At 38.1% G+C, this 17,637-nt stretch overlaps 1 protein-coding gene across 1 annotated transcript in view; it reads left to right on the forward strand.

Moving 5' to 3' along the window:
* LOC311011591 (B-cell receptor CD22-like) overlaps nt 1–9,276 on the forward strand; it is an 11,143-nt gene extending 1,867 nt beyond the window's left edge. Inside the window, exons 2-12 of the mRNA XM_084006625.1 lie at nt 1–258; nt 626–847; nt 2,574–2,915; nt 3,570–3,797; nt 3,871–4,128; nt 4,242–4,502; nt 6,907–7,167; nt 7,682–7,769; nt 7,849–7,912; nt 8,591–8,784; nt 8,867–9,276. The exon at nt 1–258 is cut by the window's left edge and continues 99 nt beyond it. Coding sequence (XP_083862751.1) covers nt 1–258; nt 626–847; nt 2,574–2,915; nt 3,570–3,797; nt 3,871–4,128; nt 4,242–4,502; nt 6,907–7,167; nt 7,682–7,769; nt 7,849–7,912; nt 8,591–8,784; nt 8,867–8,921 — 2,231 coding nt within the window. The 3' untranslated portion in view covers nt 8,922–9,276. The remainder of the gene's footprint in view (nt 259–625; nt 848–2,573; nt 2,916–3,569; nt 3,798–3,870; nt 4,129–4,241; nt 4,503–6,906; nt 7,168–7,681; nt 7,770–7,848; nt 7,913–8,590; nt 8,785–8,866) is intronic.
* The last annotated feature ends 8,361 nt before the right edge of the window (nt 9,277–17,637 follow it).

Consider the following 17,637-nt stretch of genomic DNA (forward strand, 5'->3'; position numbering starts at 1 on the left):
CGTCCAGAACAGGAGACGGAGAGACCACGGTTCAGAGAGCTTTCTGGTTCACCAGACTTCAGGACCAACAACCCATGGATGTGAGAACAGACCCGGAGTACGCCGGCCGAGTGACCTACAGTCATCACAGCCACAGCTGCACTCTGAGGATCACGGAGCTGAGAGAGAGCGACTCGGCTGTGTACAAGTTCAGGTTCATGACCAGACAACCAGAGGAGAGATTTACTGGTGAACCTGGAGTCACTCTGACCGTCAAAGGTAACGCAACGCTCCAAACCCTCTGGTGTGTCTGCTGAGCTCCGTGTACGACGACGGTCCAGTCTAAAATGAGATGCTTCTTTCTCTACAAATGCAGGTTTCCACTGTATGTATATATATATTATATATATATATATATATATATATATATATATATATATAATCTTTTAAATTGACAAATAATTCCGACGTTGACTACCAGAGATATTTTTCCTGTTATAAGGTCCCATTGGCAGCAGCAGAAGGGGCGGGACTTCTTTATTGTGGCAGGTGGATGATGAATTGTAAAAAGAGATATATGAGCTGTATGTCATGTTTGCTTTGATGTGTAATATAATATTTAGTGAAGAACATAGTTGCTTTACAGATCCAGATCTTCAGGTGAGGATATCACCATCGTCATATTCTACCTGGGCGAAGCTGACGTGTCACAGCAGCTGTCGACTACCTGATCCTTCTTACTTCGTCTGGTATAAGAATGGACAGAGATATCGGGAAACACCATCTCCCTTAACGGGCTACTTTAGTTCTACAGACAGCTATTCCTGTGCTGTGAGAGGACGTGAGGATTTTCCGTCTCCTCCCAAGTGTGAGTTTATTTCACTGGGGTTTTTTTTGGGACATACTATACAACTACTTTTTCAACTTACGAAAAACTAATATGCCTTTTTTTAAATCTTATAATATGTCTTTTTGGCCTACACTATGCTTTTTTAAAAATGTAAACCTGAAAAAGTCATATTAAATTATATCTATACTATGTCTGTTATTTGACAAACTACCATGACTTTTTTCATGATTTTTTTTTTCATTACTTTTTTTTTTTTTTAACTTTTTTCATGACTTTTTTGTCATGACTTTTTCATAATTATTTCTCATGACTTTTATCTATGACTATTTTCAAAAACTTTTTTCATTACTTTTTTCCACAAATTTTTTCATTACTTTTTTCGACATACTGTATACCATTACTTTTTTTCACGACTAAAAATAAGTCATGATATATATATATATATATATATATATATATATATATATATATATATATTATATATATAATAAGGACTTTTTCAGGACTTTTTGTGAATTTTTGTATTACTATTTTCATTACTTTTTTCACGTCTTTTTCCGACATACTGTATTTCATTTTTTTTCATGACTATTGACATTACTTTTTTCCATTACTTTTTTCATGACTTTTTTTCATTACTTTTTCTTGACTTTTTTCAAAATACTATATACCATGAATTTTTTACTTTTTAACCTTTTAAACGTACTATACTGACTTTTTTCATTACTTTTTTGACATACTATTCTATGATTTTTTTCGACATGCTATACTATGACTTTTGTAATAACATTTTGGCATACTGCACTATGCCTTTCTTAATTATTTTTTTAAACATGAAAAGGTATCAAAGTAAAAAGAATAGTATTTTTACAGCGCCATCTCAAAGGCTGCAACAAAAAGGGGAGACCAGACAATTTAAAGTAATGCATAGATGTATTTATTTCACAAATCAGCCCAAATGAATGAAACAATTGTGGAAGTGATGTGTCCTTGTGTGGTATGTGAAAATGTCTGAAACAAACAAAAGAGCAGTCATGTCAACAAATGGGGAGAGATGGGGAGGTCCATCACACATCACACATCCACATCAGGCTGAGGTGTGGCTCATCACCTGTTAAGTCCTGCAAGAGAAGGAAATGAACACAAACCCCTGCTGGATTGGAGGGGTCATCACAGGATGTCAAAACGTTTCAGGAAAAGTCATAGTATGTAGGTAAAGAAAAATGTATACAGTATAGGCTAGTATGTTGGAAAAATTAATAGTTAAAAAAAACAGTAGAGGAAAAAATCACAGTATAGTATGTAAAAAAAAAAGTGCAGAAAAAGTCATTATAGTATGTCGGGAAAAGTGATGAAAAAAACGTTTTTAAAAGATATTTTACAAGTTATTATATTATAATTTTGAATGACGTACTGTGTGTTGACTTTTATCTACAAACTATACTATGAATTTATACTATGAACACTATAACAATAACTATTTTTTTTATATTTTATCACATTTTTACTCTAACATACTTTATGATATTGTTCTATGAAACAATATACTTTGTCTTTTTTCACATACTATACTCTTATGAGATACTACACAGGAAATGTGTCTGCCAGCCTCTTTGCTGACACTTTCTGATGGTGAGGACTACGACGGCTCTGAAGCCATTTGTGTGGGATTTTTTTTCCATGTTTGAGGACGCCCTTCTGCCGACATAAAACAAATGTGAAGTGAAAATGTTTTATGTTTCAGGTGTCCGTGAGCAAACCTGTAACAGAGTGACTTACAGTGACAGAAGCATCTGTGCCTTCAAAGGCTCGTCGGTGGACATTTCCTGCACCTACTACAGCAGTGATAAAGACGTCACATCCAAATTCTGGTTCAGTCCTGAACGGAGTCAGAAGTGGGGGGATCCAGAACGACCTGACTCCCAATACGGAGGTCGTGTTCAGGTCATTGGAGGAGAGGGAGGACGCTCCACTCTGAGAATCAGTGACCTGACAGAGAGCGACTCGGCCGAGTATCGCTTCAAGTTCAAGTCTAGATGGTTTGAATGGCGGAGCAGTTTACCTGGTACAAGGCTGACGGTCACAGGTACTGATGAACACACAACACTGCATGTATATATGTATGTATATACATGCATTAGTATAGTTAGAGTCACAGGTACTGATGAACACACAATACTGCATGTATACTTACATATATATACTGAGGCAGTAGTATAGTTAGAGTCACAGGTACTGATGATCACACAGTTAAAAAAGCCTTGTTAGTTTTTATGGTTTCCTATTAAATTAAATAGTTTACAAATCATTGAACATTAAAACTTATAAGAGTGTTTATTTACTCTGTTAATCAGGAACATCGTTCAGTCGGAGAAAGTACTCCGATCGGGTACTTTAGTAAAAGTAGTCATACCACTGAATAGATAATCAAATAAACTTAAAGTAGCCTACCTGACATAAAATTACTCATTTTGCCTAATTTTAGAATAATCTAGATTATATTATTGTATTATAATTATTCATGTTTCAACATTTTAAACAATTTTAACATGTTTATTATATTTTATCTACTGGGCAGCCTGTGAATTTCATTGTTGGCCATCAATAGTTTTATCGTCATTATGTACAAGAATGTGATTACAACGTTATTTCATATAATAACGATGAAGAACTGGTGGTTTGACCGGGGTTCAGAGTGTCACATGATTTTATCGGTTAGCCAATGACATGTCACATGCAGCCCTCCAGGTGCAGGTGAGCGGAGCGACAGGCCGGCGGTCCGACACCGAGGCAGAGCTGACGTGTCTGAGCAGCTGCAGTCCAGCAGCCGGTCTTTCCTTCGTCTGGTTTAAGAACGGGGAGGAACTCTGGAGGGAGGAAGGATCTTCATACACGGACCGGTTTTATCCTGGAGACGACATCTCTTGTGCTTTGAAAGGACACGAGAACTACAGAGCTCCCTCAGTGTGTGAGTCTTCTCCACTGTGGAACTCATAACAATATTGCTTCTACACCTTTTTAAGCAATGTCATCTCCTCCAGATGTTCCAAAGCTTCCCTCTGTGTCGATGAGTCCTCCTGGTGATGTCATGGAGGGCAGTTCAGTGAATCTGAGCTGTAGCAGTGATGCTAACCCAGCAGCTAACTACACCTGGTACAAGGAGACCCAACTAAGGCTCAGTGAAGACCCTCTCCTGGTCCTCAGCTCCATCCAGTCCTCTGACTCTGGACAGTATTACTGTGTAGCTGAGAACCAGCTGGGGACGACAACATCTGGACACATCTCTGTCGATGTGAAATGTGAGTGAAAACACAACATTCATCTTTTTAATCTTAATTTTGGGTTTAAAATCACTTCAAAAGAAGCTTTTCTGGTTTGTAATGAATAAATTGTATGAAATCATCTCCTCCAGATGCTCCAAAGCTTCCCTCTGTGTCGATGAGTCCTCCTGGTGATGTCATGGAGGGCAGTTCAGTGACTCTGAGCTGTAGCAGTGATGCTAACCCAGCAGCTAACTACACCTGGTACAAGGAGAACCAAACGCTGCTTCATGGACCAGAAGGACGTTATGGTTTCCTCTCCATCAGCTCTGAGGACAGAGGGATCTACTACTGCAAGGCTGAGAATCAACATGGAGAGATCAACTCTTCCTCTCTGCTGGTAGACGTCCAGTGTGAGTATTAAACATCAGCACTTTAATTACCCAACTTAGTATCAGTTACATTAGATTGAGATAGCAACTCTGTCAATCACAGACTGTATAGAAGAAGGTGACGTCGTCATGGTGACGTCACCCGTTGGTTTGTCAACTACGGTTTTGAAGCCTCGAGTTTTGGCATTTTGGCCTTTGTCATCTTAGAATGTTTACAACCAGTGAAAGGAAGTGACCATATTTGGACTGTGAAGGAGCGACGGGTGGGTCAGGTGAACACAAGTGGCAGACCAGCACCCTTACTGCATCCGGATCCATGTGGATTCTGGTGTGAAGCTGCTAACAAAGTTAGCTTCATGATCAAAGTTAACCTTTCAGCTAAGTATTAAAGTCATCTTAGTAGCTAACTAGCATTGGTAGCGACCTGTCAATCAGCAGGTAAGCCCCGCCCCCTAAAGCATCCCCTGCTTTCTGGTCTGGTGGACTCTAAATGGACCATCATGTACTAAATGAACATCATGCTGGATTGAAGAAGACTTGAAACTAGAGATTGAGACCATAAACTCATGTTTACAATGTTTACTGAGATAATACATCAAGAGAGAAGTAGGACCATTTTCTCATAGACTTCTATACAACCAGAGAGGAGTCGCCCCCTGGTGGCCAGCAGAGAGAAGTAGGACCATTTTCTCATAGACTTCTATACAACCAGAGAGGAGTCGCCCCCTGGTGGCCAGCAGAGAGAAGTAGGACCATTTTCTCATAGACTTCTATACAACCAGAGAGGAGTCACCATTTTAAGGCGCTTCAGTGTTGGCTTCACTTTTCAGTAGGGATGGGCATTTGAAGAAATGTCCTTGATCGAGCATCGCTAGAGTTATCGATCAATTATCGATTAATCATTAACTTTTTTCTATAGGCTATATTGAAATTCCCGTTGGTAGAAAATACAAAATGCAGCATGTTTTTATCAATGAAATCTTTATTCCAACAATAATGTATGGGCCAACATTAATACAATACAGTTAACTTGAAGACCTACAACTGTTTAACAGTTTTAAAATAATAAATACAGGCATTATAGGTTATAGGCCTATGCGGCGCTCGTAAAGTCTGAACAATGCGCCTACAGGCGCTCTTAAAGGTTTGGAAACGATTCAACAAGACTAAATCTGTAGCCTATTCCAATTACAATAAGTAGCCAACTTATCGGACAACAATAATCAAACAAAGGCAGTAGGCTAAAAGTGGGCATTAAACTGTATAACTGTTTTGAAAAAAAAGGGGGGAAAAAGGCCGACATATAATGCCTATAGGCTGCAGCCGGCGCGCGGAAAAGGCTCGCAACAAAAAGATGAGCCACCCATTTACAAACAATTGCATGAACTAGTCCATCTAAAAGCAATACCTTATTGAACATATATAAGGCTGAACTTGTTGCTAAAATATCACAGTTTTGGCAAAATGTAACGACTCCAAGAGGCACCAAGCCGAAAGAAAAGCGGAGCGAGAGACAACACATTAAGAAAAAAAAGAGCGACTCACATACGGTGGTGACTGTCCCTACTGTCCATAGCATACAGTAACTCCAGCCTACAAATTGTTGTTTAGGAATATAAGCATGTTAACATGCTCGGGGGTCAGACGCGAACGCAGCCTTGTAACTGTCAGTCCAGCAGCAGAAAACACCCGCTCTGACGGGACCGAAGTTGCGGGGATGCAGGTATTGTCGCGCTAACTTTGACAGCCTGGGGAACCTTCTTCCATTCACTTTCCACCAGTCGGCAGGGTTGCAATCCAGGGGTGGGGGGGTATCCTTCAGAAAGTTATTAACCTCTGTGTCAATGCCAGTGTCCAGTATAATGAAGTACTGCTCCCCGAGGAGAAGTGCCATAGCGGATGCCTGTGTGGCGGCTGCGGCCGCTCCAGTGTTTGCGTAGTCGTCGCGGAATTATACTTGTACACGGCATCACAGTGTGTACAGTGAACGTCTCCGTTTTTTAAATTGAAGTGGTCCCACGCAACACTTCGCTTGGACCGCTTCATGTTTAGGCTAATCTTGCTTTGCTGGCAAGTTTCCAAATGAGCTGCGTCACAAGTCAACTGCCGCTCATTTGGCTGTTCTGTTTTTGTCCTTAGAAATAATAAAACATCGCGCCCTGGTGGTTAGATTTGTTATTTCTCCCACATAGTGATATTCAATTAAATGCTTCAAGACTCACAGTATGCAACACAACGTCCTTTTGATCGATAACAATATAAATTGATCGACGCATTTCTTAACGATCAATTATCGAGCATCGATTAATTATGCCCATCCCTACTTTTCAGAACCGGAGGTTGAAAAAAACATGGTCTGCTTTTCACCTCAGCGCCACCTTGCATATATTTTGTTAATGTTCATGAGTTCATATGTGTCCTCCAGATGCTCCAAAGCTCCCCTCTGTGTCGATGAGTCCTCCTGGTGATGTCATGGAGGGCAGTTCAGTGAATCTGAGCTGTAGCAGTGATGCTAACCCAGCAGCTAACTACACCTGGTACAAGGAGGACCAAGACTCACCCATAGCATCAGGACAGACCTTCACCATCACTGACATCAGAGCTGAACACAGTGGGATTTATTACTGTGAAGTCCAGAACACAAGAGGACGTCATAGCAACACCTTCCATCTGACTGTTGGAGCCGGTAAATGATGTGCTTTCACCTACACACACTTTTTTACAACATACTCCTAGAGTCATTTTACACATACGTTTGTATTTGGTTTGATGTTGACACAAAGTGAATTTATACTTGTTATTCATGTTACAGAAATCTCCCTGTAGGATCCAGTTACATTTCATGTTTAGTTACTTGAGATGTTCATCTACCCAGGACTTTGAGATTTATTATCAGTGATTAGAACTAAAACTGCTTTAAGGAGCTCTTTAAGGTGTGATGGTGTCTGACCATTTAGAGCTTTGTAGGGGAGGAAAAGGATGTTAATTCATTTTATAGGTTTTCTGGTGTCAGAATGGCGAAGTCATTTCTTGTTGGATTGTTCTTTCTATTATCTTGTTTTTGTTTATAACAAACAAACTGGCAACATATTTTATTCACCTGATCTCAACCAAAGTAAAACTGTTTCCTATGAAAATGTAGGAGATCTTGTATCATCTGTATTCAGATCAGTTGTCAGTGTTTCCCTCTGATCATGCAGCAGCCTGGAAATCAGCAGCTGCAGGAACCATCACTGCTGTTCTCCTGCTGGCCATCGCACTCCTCGTCGTCGCCCTCCTGTGGAGGAGGTGAGATATTCTGTGATGCACCTCAGATGTTCCCTAAATGTAGTCGTTAGCTCATTCATCTGCTTGTCCTCGTATCCAGAAGAAGCAGGTCTAACGGTGGAGAGAGCCTCGACGACAGAGCCCAGGAAAGAGAGAGAGTTCAAGTACGTATAGAAAATCGCCGTCTCTCGCCCTCGCAGTGCATCGGCGGTGGCTCGCTACGCAAATGTAATGGTGGCTCTTTTAGAAAGTAGCTCAACTGAAAATGGTGTTCTGTGGATTATCCTGGATTATCCTGGATTATCCTGGATGATTGGGACACGGTATCTGTATCTGCCGTTGAATTTCATAAATGATTTACTTCTCAGGTCAAAATGTTTTAACAAACTAAACTAGAAATGTAATCCATCACGTTACATTTCAACTTTAGCAACTTTAGCCTGTTAGCAGAAGTAGCATGTAAACAGTTTAGCTAGCTAACGTTGTAACACCATTCATACGTTAATATTCATTACTTTACTTAGAAATGCACTGAAACCAAGTAGGTAACAAAGTACAAATACTTTGTGTACTTAAGTAGGATTTTCTGCTCCTGGTGCGATTAAATATTAAATATGAGGCTCCTGTGGCGTTCACTTCCTGCAGGAGAACTATTTTTTTTGGTTTGGAGTCCTGTGATCCGCCTTCTTTCGACTTCCTCACTTCCTGTGTGTGCACACTGGAGTGCAGTCCGCCTCATGGCCTTAAATGGGGGGTTGGCCGGCGTTTACCTGCCTTACCTCACGAGGCCAGTAGGACGCATCATCACTCATCATCATAAGGAACTTTCTTTGTCCCGTCAGCTACCAGCGGGTCCGGTGAGCGACATGGCGTCAGCGGATGAGTGTCACTACTCCAACATCCACATCTTCCAGAAGCAGGAAGATGCTCTGTACTGGAACGTCAGCCCGGCTCAGGCTCGCAGACGAGCCCAGGACGAGGACGATGACGATGCTGTTGAGTACACTGCTGTGAAACCTACCAGTAGAGCCCCGGGGTGAGCGGCACATTTTCATCTCCATGTGGTTTTTACACACATTGGGTTAGAAAGTGTCAATGTTTTATTTTTCCCTTCACAGACATCAAGAAGATGGGGAGGATGTATTTGCACTGTACAGCACAGTCAGAAAATGAACACATCGCGGGTCTATTCATGGATGAAGCAGGTAGCCGACAGACATGGACAACTGCAGCATCGAGGTAGCCAAACAAATACAAAAAATGTCTTTGTGAAGACATGCTTGTTTGGTTATTGTTTCTTTCAGGGCAACGAATAATTGTAATAATAAAAAACATGTTCTCACTTACCCTGCTGGCATCTAACCATGGAGGTAAGCCAAATGCCACGAGGGTTTTTCCTTTTGTTTTTGTAATTTGTGTGAACTCAGACTTGAACTGCCACAAAAAATATATATCAGCATGCTACAATGCATATTAATATTATATTATATATTATGTACTGTGAAAGGAATAAAACACAATTAAAATACTGTCAAAATGTGTGCTCCATTCAGGTCTATTTATTTTACTCTTAAGTTTCAAATTCTTTATTGTGATATGCACAACGAGAAGCAATGAAAAACAGTATATAACAAATCTAAGACAAAACATAGTATAGAAGTTAAACCATAGGGATATAATTTGACATAACTGTATATTTGTATAATTGTGGGTATTTCTTACAAGAGCCCAATCTCCCAGGTTACCTGAACTACGCAGTGTGATATTCAAGTTGAAACCATTGGACTAGATGATATTTATTAAGAGACTATAAGCATCGATGCAGCTCGACTGCAGTGAAGCGTGAAACTGGTACGTGTGAGCACTGTAGTAATGAATAAACAGTAGAGCATGTCCTTATTTACTGTTCAAAGTATCAACAGGAAAGGAAGGTTCTACAAGATTAACACATCAAATGTAACATCAAAGAAATACTACAAATTAACTCATGTTGGGTATAAAGCAATATTTATCTTTTTGGAAAATACTGGAATTATTAGGAGAATATAGAGTAGTTTTCTTTTTTAATTATTATTATTATGTTTCTTTCTTTTCATCCAGTAGATTTAGACCATTATGATCCACACTCCATGTCAGGAGGGGGCGCATTAAGCCAGCCCCCATAAAAAAAACCAACAAGAAAACAAGAAGAAGAACTGCAGCGACGCGTTCGGTCACGCGCGGCTCTGGGCGGGGTTTTGAGGAGGAGGGAAAGGTAGCGGGGGCGAGGGATGCTAATGGCGCTACCGGCCGCTCTCCCCCTGCTGGCGGAGCCGCGTCACCACGCTGGACCGGAGGTCGCCCCCCCCCCCCCCCCCCCCCCCCGGCCGGCACCGAAGCTCGGACCGCCGAGGGAGGCGCTCCACCCCCGGGGAGGTTAAGTTCTGTTGCTCTCGATGCTAACATAGCTAGCTAGTTAGCTACTGTGTAACTTTTTTTTAACTACACGACTGTGAAAATATGTAATTAGAAAACACTACACATCCAAAAGTCTTAGCTAGGTTAGTTGGTTAGCTCGCATGTCTTGTTCTTTTTTTGTTCACAAACTTTATTTAATAATTTTACATATACAGCAGATCAGACATGTACTCCACATGAAATTGACTTTTGAGAATACATTTAGAAAAAAAAAGTTCCAGTATAACATAACACATAATGTGTTAGGAAATTATTTTTTTATGTATTTGGTGTAGTTTGAAGTCAAACTGTAATATTGGGCTGTCTTTGCTCAATTGTTGAATATCTATGACAGCTTCCTCTCTTCTTAAATTAATGGGGGGACAACATAAATGGAATTTAAAAGCCACTAATCTACCATTGTTGTTGTTGTTATAGCCTTTATGCAGCGTGAACTATTTTCTTCATGTGATTAATTCTCACATCAATATACTTGTTGGAGCTGTTTTTGTCGTGAATGCTCACATGGATGACATTTAGACGCTGCCAACTGGTTTATTTCGATGTTTAAAGCTTCCACGTCGTCTGGGTTCCTGGGGGGTCATTCCGTGTCATTTCATCAAATTTCTGAAAATCTTCCCACCTGACCATCTCAGAATGTCCTGAAAAAATTCAAGTACAAAGACACACTTGTTAATAGGACAAATCCAAAATATTAGGTCTCTACTGTCAATAGTTTTCTCATGAAACATCATTGAATGAAGGGTAGTTTAGACGGTTTTTGGCATCATGCTCTGAAAAGCCATTTTTAAACAGCAATATCTGGAAAACTATCTCACCTGTGGCCTTCAAAATTTTTACAGAGTATATCTGTTACTAATAGCCTCCAGACATTTAATATCAGGGGTGTAGCTCAATGATAACCTAGTATGGTAGGTTCTTAAAATTAGGCTTTTTGAAATAAAGTAGTACATTTGAAGAGTGGCTGAGCTCACATTTTTGCAGATAAAAGACTTCTATCACTTCTGCCTCTATCTCTGGTGTTAGCTTAAACATTCTACAAAATATGGTCTCTCTTACATTATTAGTTTCACAGATATTAAGGCTCAAAAATGGAAGTTAACACATCTTTGCCCAACTTCAGTCATATTCCAAAAAACTGACAACACGTATCAGGTCCAAACTTACTTTTTTTGAAAGATCATATTCTTGTTAAAATCATATTAAAAAATCAGGAGGATGTTTTGCCTCATTTTGTCGCAGTGATTTTTTAAAATCCTGATATTGTTGGGGTTTTGTGGCCGGTTTTGGTACTGCATGTCCTAGTAAACATCACAGCAGGGCAATTCAATCGTGTTTTTTTACCATTTACCAAAGACTTACATGTGACTAAATGCTACTGATAAATTTAGCCTTACGAAAACATTAAAATGTAGCACAGTTGTAGTTACAGAGGCAATAAGTCCTTGAATGTGAGTTAAACATGGTGAAAGCAGCTTTTAATGTCTTATGAACAAACATAGCATAATATTGAAGACTGTACATTTTGTCATACTTTAAGTATATAAATTACACAACTAAATCAAATAATAATCTTAATTTGAACATAAAGATTTTACATTACAATAGAAAAAAGGCTCCACAGTTTGATATTGAATAACAGTTTGTCTCTATGCTCACTATGAGACAATATGTGAGTTATGATCAGAAATGGTGGATAGGAAGTATCAGAGATGTTCCAGATCAAGATGAAGATGTACTGGTTCAGTTCATGCACCCACATGGCCCTGCCAAGAGTTTCTACTGGCCAAGAAGAGAAGATGTGCAATGTCCCACTGCAGCATAGAATTGCAAGATTTGACGTTCCCTCTACAGAAACTGGGCGCATGTATGCCATCAAAAAAGATGAGCACAACAGAGCAGAGATGTACATTAGACTATTTGTAAAGTGACTGCCAAATTAATGAATGTGACGAAGGAATTGGATCTAAAAGATGAAAAATGTGTGATCCCTCATAGTGAGCATAGAGACAAACTGTTATTCAATATCAAACTTTGAAGACTTTTGTACTCTAATGTAAAATCTTATGCTCAAATTAAGATTATTATTTGATTTGGTTGTGGTATTTATATACTTAAAGTATGACAATGTACAGTCTTCAATATTATGCTATTTTTGTTCATGGTTTAAGACATTAAAAGCTGCTTTCACCATGTTTAACTCACATTCAAGGACTTATTGCCTCTGTAACTACAACTGTGCTACATTTTAATGTTTTCGTAAGGCTAAATTTATCAGTAGCATTTAGGCACATGTAAGTCTTTGGTAAATGTTAAAAAAACACGATTGAATTGCCCTGCTGTGATGTTTACTAGGACATGCAGTACCAAAACCGGCCACAAAACCCCAACAATATCAGGATTTTAAAAAATCACTGCGACAAAATGAGGCAAAACACCCTCCTGATTTTTTAATATGATTTTAACAAGAATATGATCTTTTAAAAAAAGTAAGTTTGGACCTAATACGTGTTGTCAGTTTTTTGGAATATGACTCTGAAGTTGGGCAAAGATGTGTTAACTTCCATTTTTGAGCCTTAATATCTGTGAAACTAATAATCTAAGAGAGACCATATTTTGTAGAATGTTTAAGCTAACACCAGAGATAGAGGCAGAAGTGATAGAAGTCTTTTATCTGCAAAAATGGGAGCTCAGCCACTCTTCAAATGTACTACTTTATTTCAACAAGCCACATTTTAAGTACCTACCATACTAGGTTATCATTGAGCTACACCCCTGATATTCGATGTCTGGAGGCTATTAGTAACAGATATACACTGTAGAAATTTTGAAGGCCACAGGTGAGATAGTTTTCCAGATATTGCTGTTTAAATATGGCTTTTCAGAGCATGATGCCAAAAACCGTCTAAACTACCCTTCATTCAATGATGTTTCATGAGAAAACTGTTGACAGTAGAGACCTAATATTTTGAGTTTGTCCTACTAACAAGTGTGTCTTTGTACTCAAATTTTTTCAGGACATTCTAAGATGGTCAGGTGGGAGGCATTTGATGAAATGACACGGAATGACCCTGGGACCTGTACTACGAAGCGAGTTCAACAAACCCAGGGTATCTTTCAGAGATCCAGCTTGAGTTACCCTAACAAAGGCAATCGGAGATAAGCGGTCACACGAAGCTGGTTATCAACTCGTTAACTCAACCCAGGGTTTACCTGTCCAGCTATGAGCTCGTGCACATGAAAGAGGCGGCGTTTGCAGCATTTGACCAATCACAAACATGGATCAGTCTACGGCAGCGGAGCGGCGTATTTCACGTACGAGGAGCGAACCGTAATCTTACAGAAATACGAAGAAGTTAAACATATAATGCAGGCAAAAAGCAACAGTTTCATCTGCCAAATGCAGGAAGGACAGCTGGCAAAAACTCACCGACTGTGTGAATGCGGAAGTCGTATTAATAGTATTAGTAGTAGTATAATATGGCTACCATCACACTAATAGATCTGACTGATTAAACGACAATCTTAACTTCGCTGATAGCTTAGTGGTAGAGTTACCGACCCGTGTTACAGGGCTTCTTACAGCGGCGCCGGTACGAATCCGCTCTGCGGCCGTCCTTTAAATAATGTCGTCGCTCTCTCTCATCCCTTTAACTCTTATGATGTCCTTCCGCAATAAAAGGCCGAACACATAACTTTAAAATAATGAATGTGTTGCTTAGATGTATTCTTATAACGTGGTTTATGACAATATTAGCCTCATTCTTTCAGCTGCAATCCCGGCGGTGTTAAACGGACTTGGGAGTAAATCAAATCAATATAAAACATAATTCATAGTGGTCAGTAGGCTGTACGCTGACACAGAAAAGTCTTTCCCTCCGATGAGAATCTGTATCTCTCATATAAAACATCATCAGACACAGACAAAAGGGTTTTGCCGGTCTTTGTACACTCTATAGTTCTCCTACGAGACCCTCTCACGATCCACCGAGCTTCTTTTTTTTTTTATATCCGCGCACCAAGACAGCTGATTGGTCAGTCGGTGGTGTGTTTCTCCAAGTTGATCTCTTATCAGGAACATAACCTGCTCCGGAGCAGGTTAGCTCCACAGCGTAAGTTACCATGGCGATCTACCCCGGTAAGAAGTGAACCAGCGTCGTAGGACGGAAAACCCAGGGTTAACGCCGAAGTTACATCGCTAAGCACAAATCCTGCTTCGTAGTACAGGCCCCAGGAACAGAACTCTCCTCAACTTCCATTGTCGTCATGCATGCAGGAAAGGATGCATGTCTGATGACGTTGGTGGTAAAACGTAGAGCAGTAATAATTACTACCGCTACAAGAGCTTTTGGTGGATTCAGGAGAAATCTACAGATGGAACAAAGAACTTGATAAATCATGTTTTCCATGTTTGTTTGTTTTTTTTCCCCACGAGTCAGAATCAAAATCTCAAAAAAATAATCAGTGAAAGTGTTTTTGTAGTATTTCTTCTTAATTATCTTTATAACTTCTTGGAACAACTTCTCACACATTTTTTGTTTCTTTTCTTTTATATGTACTTCTATGCAAATTGGTTGTTTCCTTTCCTGTATGTAGTTTGGGTTTTTACTGCCTTCATGCATGTTGCTGATATAAAGAGGAAGGCAGGTGGGCAGACTGTTATTTAAATGAACCTCCTCTGCTTACTTTACTGTGTTACTGTCTCTGAGGGCAGAAACGGAGACGGGAGAGCAGCTATGAGTTTAACAGCAGCAGTCGTCTTCCTTCTCTCTGTGCCAGGTAATCTACATCTATATCTATATCTAATCTATATCTAATCTATATGTACATCTATATCTACATCTATATCTAATCTATATGTACATCTATATCTACATCTATATATCTAATCTATATGTACATCTATATCTACATCTATATATCTAATCTATATGTACATCTATATCTATATCTACATCTATATCTACATCTATATCTACATCTATATGTACATCTATATCTATATCTAATCTATATCTATATCTAATCTATATCTAATCTATATGTACATCTATATCTACATCTATATCTAATCTATATGTACATCTATATCTAATCTATATCTAATCTATATGTACATCTATATCTAATCTATATCTAATCTATATGTACATCTATATCTACATCTATATCTAATCTATATGTACATCTATATCTACATCTATATCTATATGTACATCTATATCTAATCTATATCTAATCTATATGTACATCTATATCTACATCTATATCTAATCTATATGTACATCTATATCTACATCTATATCTATATGTACATCTATATCTACATCTATATCTACATCTATATGTACATCTATATCTATATCTAATCTATATCTACATCTATATCTAATCTATATCTACATCTATATATCTAATCTATATGTACATCTATATCTACATCTAATCTATATCTACATCTATATCTACATCTATATATCTAATCTATATGTACATCTATATCTACATCTAATCTATATCTACATCTATATCTACATCTAATCTATATGTACATCTATATCTAATCTATATCTAATCTATATGTACATCTATATCTACATCTATATCTAATCTATATGTACATCTATATCTACATCTATATCTATATGTACATCTATATCTACATCTATATCTACATCTATATGTACATCTATATCTATATCTAATCTATATCTACATCTATATCTAATCTATATCTACATCTATATATCTAATCTATATGTACATCTATATCTACATCTATATGTACATCTATATCTACATCTATATGTACATCTATATCTAATCTATATCTACATCTATATCTAATCTATATCTACATCTACAGCTATATCTACATCTATATCTAATCTATATCTACATCTATATGTACATCTATATCTAATCTATATCTACATCTATATGTACATCTATATCTAATCTATATCTACATCTATATCTAATCTATATCTACATCTACAGCTATATCTACATCTATATCTAATCTATATCTACATCTATATGTACATCTATATCTAATCTATATCTACATCTATATCTACATCTATATGTACATCTATATCTAATCTATATCTACATCTATATCTACATCTATATGTACATCTATATCTATATCTAATCTATATCTATATCTACATCTACAGCTATATCTACATCTATATCTAATCTATATCTACATCTATATGTACATCTATATCTAATCTATATCTACATCTACAGCTATATCTACATCTATATCTAATCTATATCTACATCTATATGTACATCTATATCTAATCTATATCTACATCTACAGCTATATCTACATCTATATCTAATCTATATCTACATCTATATGTACATCTATATCTAATCTATATCTACATCTACAGCTATATCTACATCTATATGTACATCTATATCTAATCTATATCTACATCTACAGCTATATCTACATCTAATCTATATCTATATCTAATCTACATCTATATCTACAGCTATATCTACATCTATATCTAATCTATATCTACATCTATATCTACATCTATATCTAATCTATATCTACATCTATATCTAATCTATATCTACATCTATATGTACATCTATATCTAATCTATATCTACATCTACAGCTATATCTACATCTATATCTAATCTATATCTACTCGTAGGTCATGACTTACACATACTTGACATACTTATTATTATTACTTATTATTTTTTACCTGAGATGTAACCGTGATATCACACACACACACACACACACACACACACACACACACACACACACACACTCACACACACACACACACACACTCACACTCACACACACACACACACACACTCACACACACACACACACACACACACACACACCGTTAAACCTTTCAACCACTACTATGAAGTTTAGCTCACCGTGGTTTTATTATGGAAGGAAGCTGAACATTTCTATTTTCTCTGCCCTGAACAATGCAGTTAGACGTTTTGTAAAGTTACAGACTGAGTCAAGACAACACAGTGATCGTATAGTTCATAGAGAATTAACTCTCTCTGCTATTAGTATTTTGGCTTTTTGTGATGTCATTTGTTGGTGTATCTTCAAATGCATCATATCCCTAAAAGTTGTTTTAAGTATTGATATTGTCATAAAAATACAAACATCGTCAGCACTCTTTTCTCTGGTTTCTCCACATAGTCTGGTCTGGTCTCTGGACTCATGTGAGCTACTATCTAGACCTCTGGGGGACCACAGACAGTCTCTGGTTTCTCCACATAGTCTGGTCTGGTCTCTGGACTCATGTGAGCTACTATCTAGACCTCTGGGGGACCACAGACAGTCTCTGGTTCCTCCACATAGTCTGGTCTGGTCTCTGGACTCATGTGAGCTACTATCTAGACCTCTGGGGGACCACAGA

The sequence above is a fragment of the Eutrigla gurnardus genome (assembly GCF_963514095.1).
Source record: "Eutrigla gurnardus genome assembly, chromosome: 3".
Lineage (NCBI taxonomy): Eukaryota > Metazoa > Chordata > Actinopteri > Perciformes > Triglidae > Eutrigla > Eutrigla gurnardus.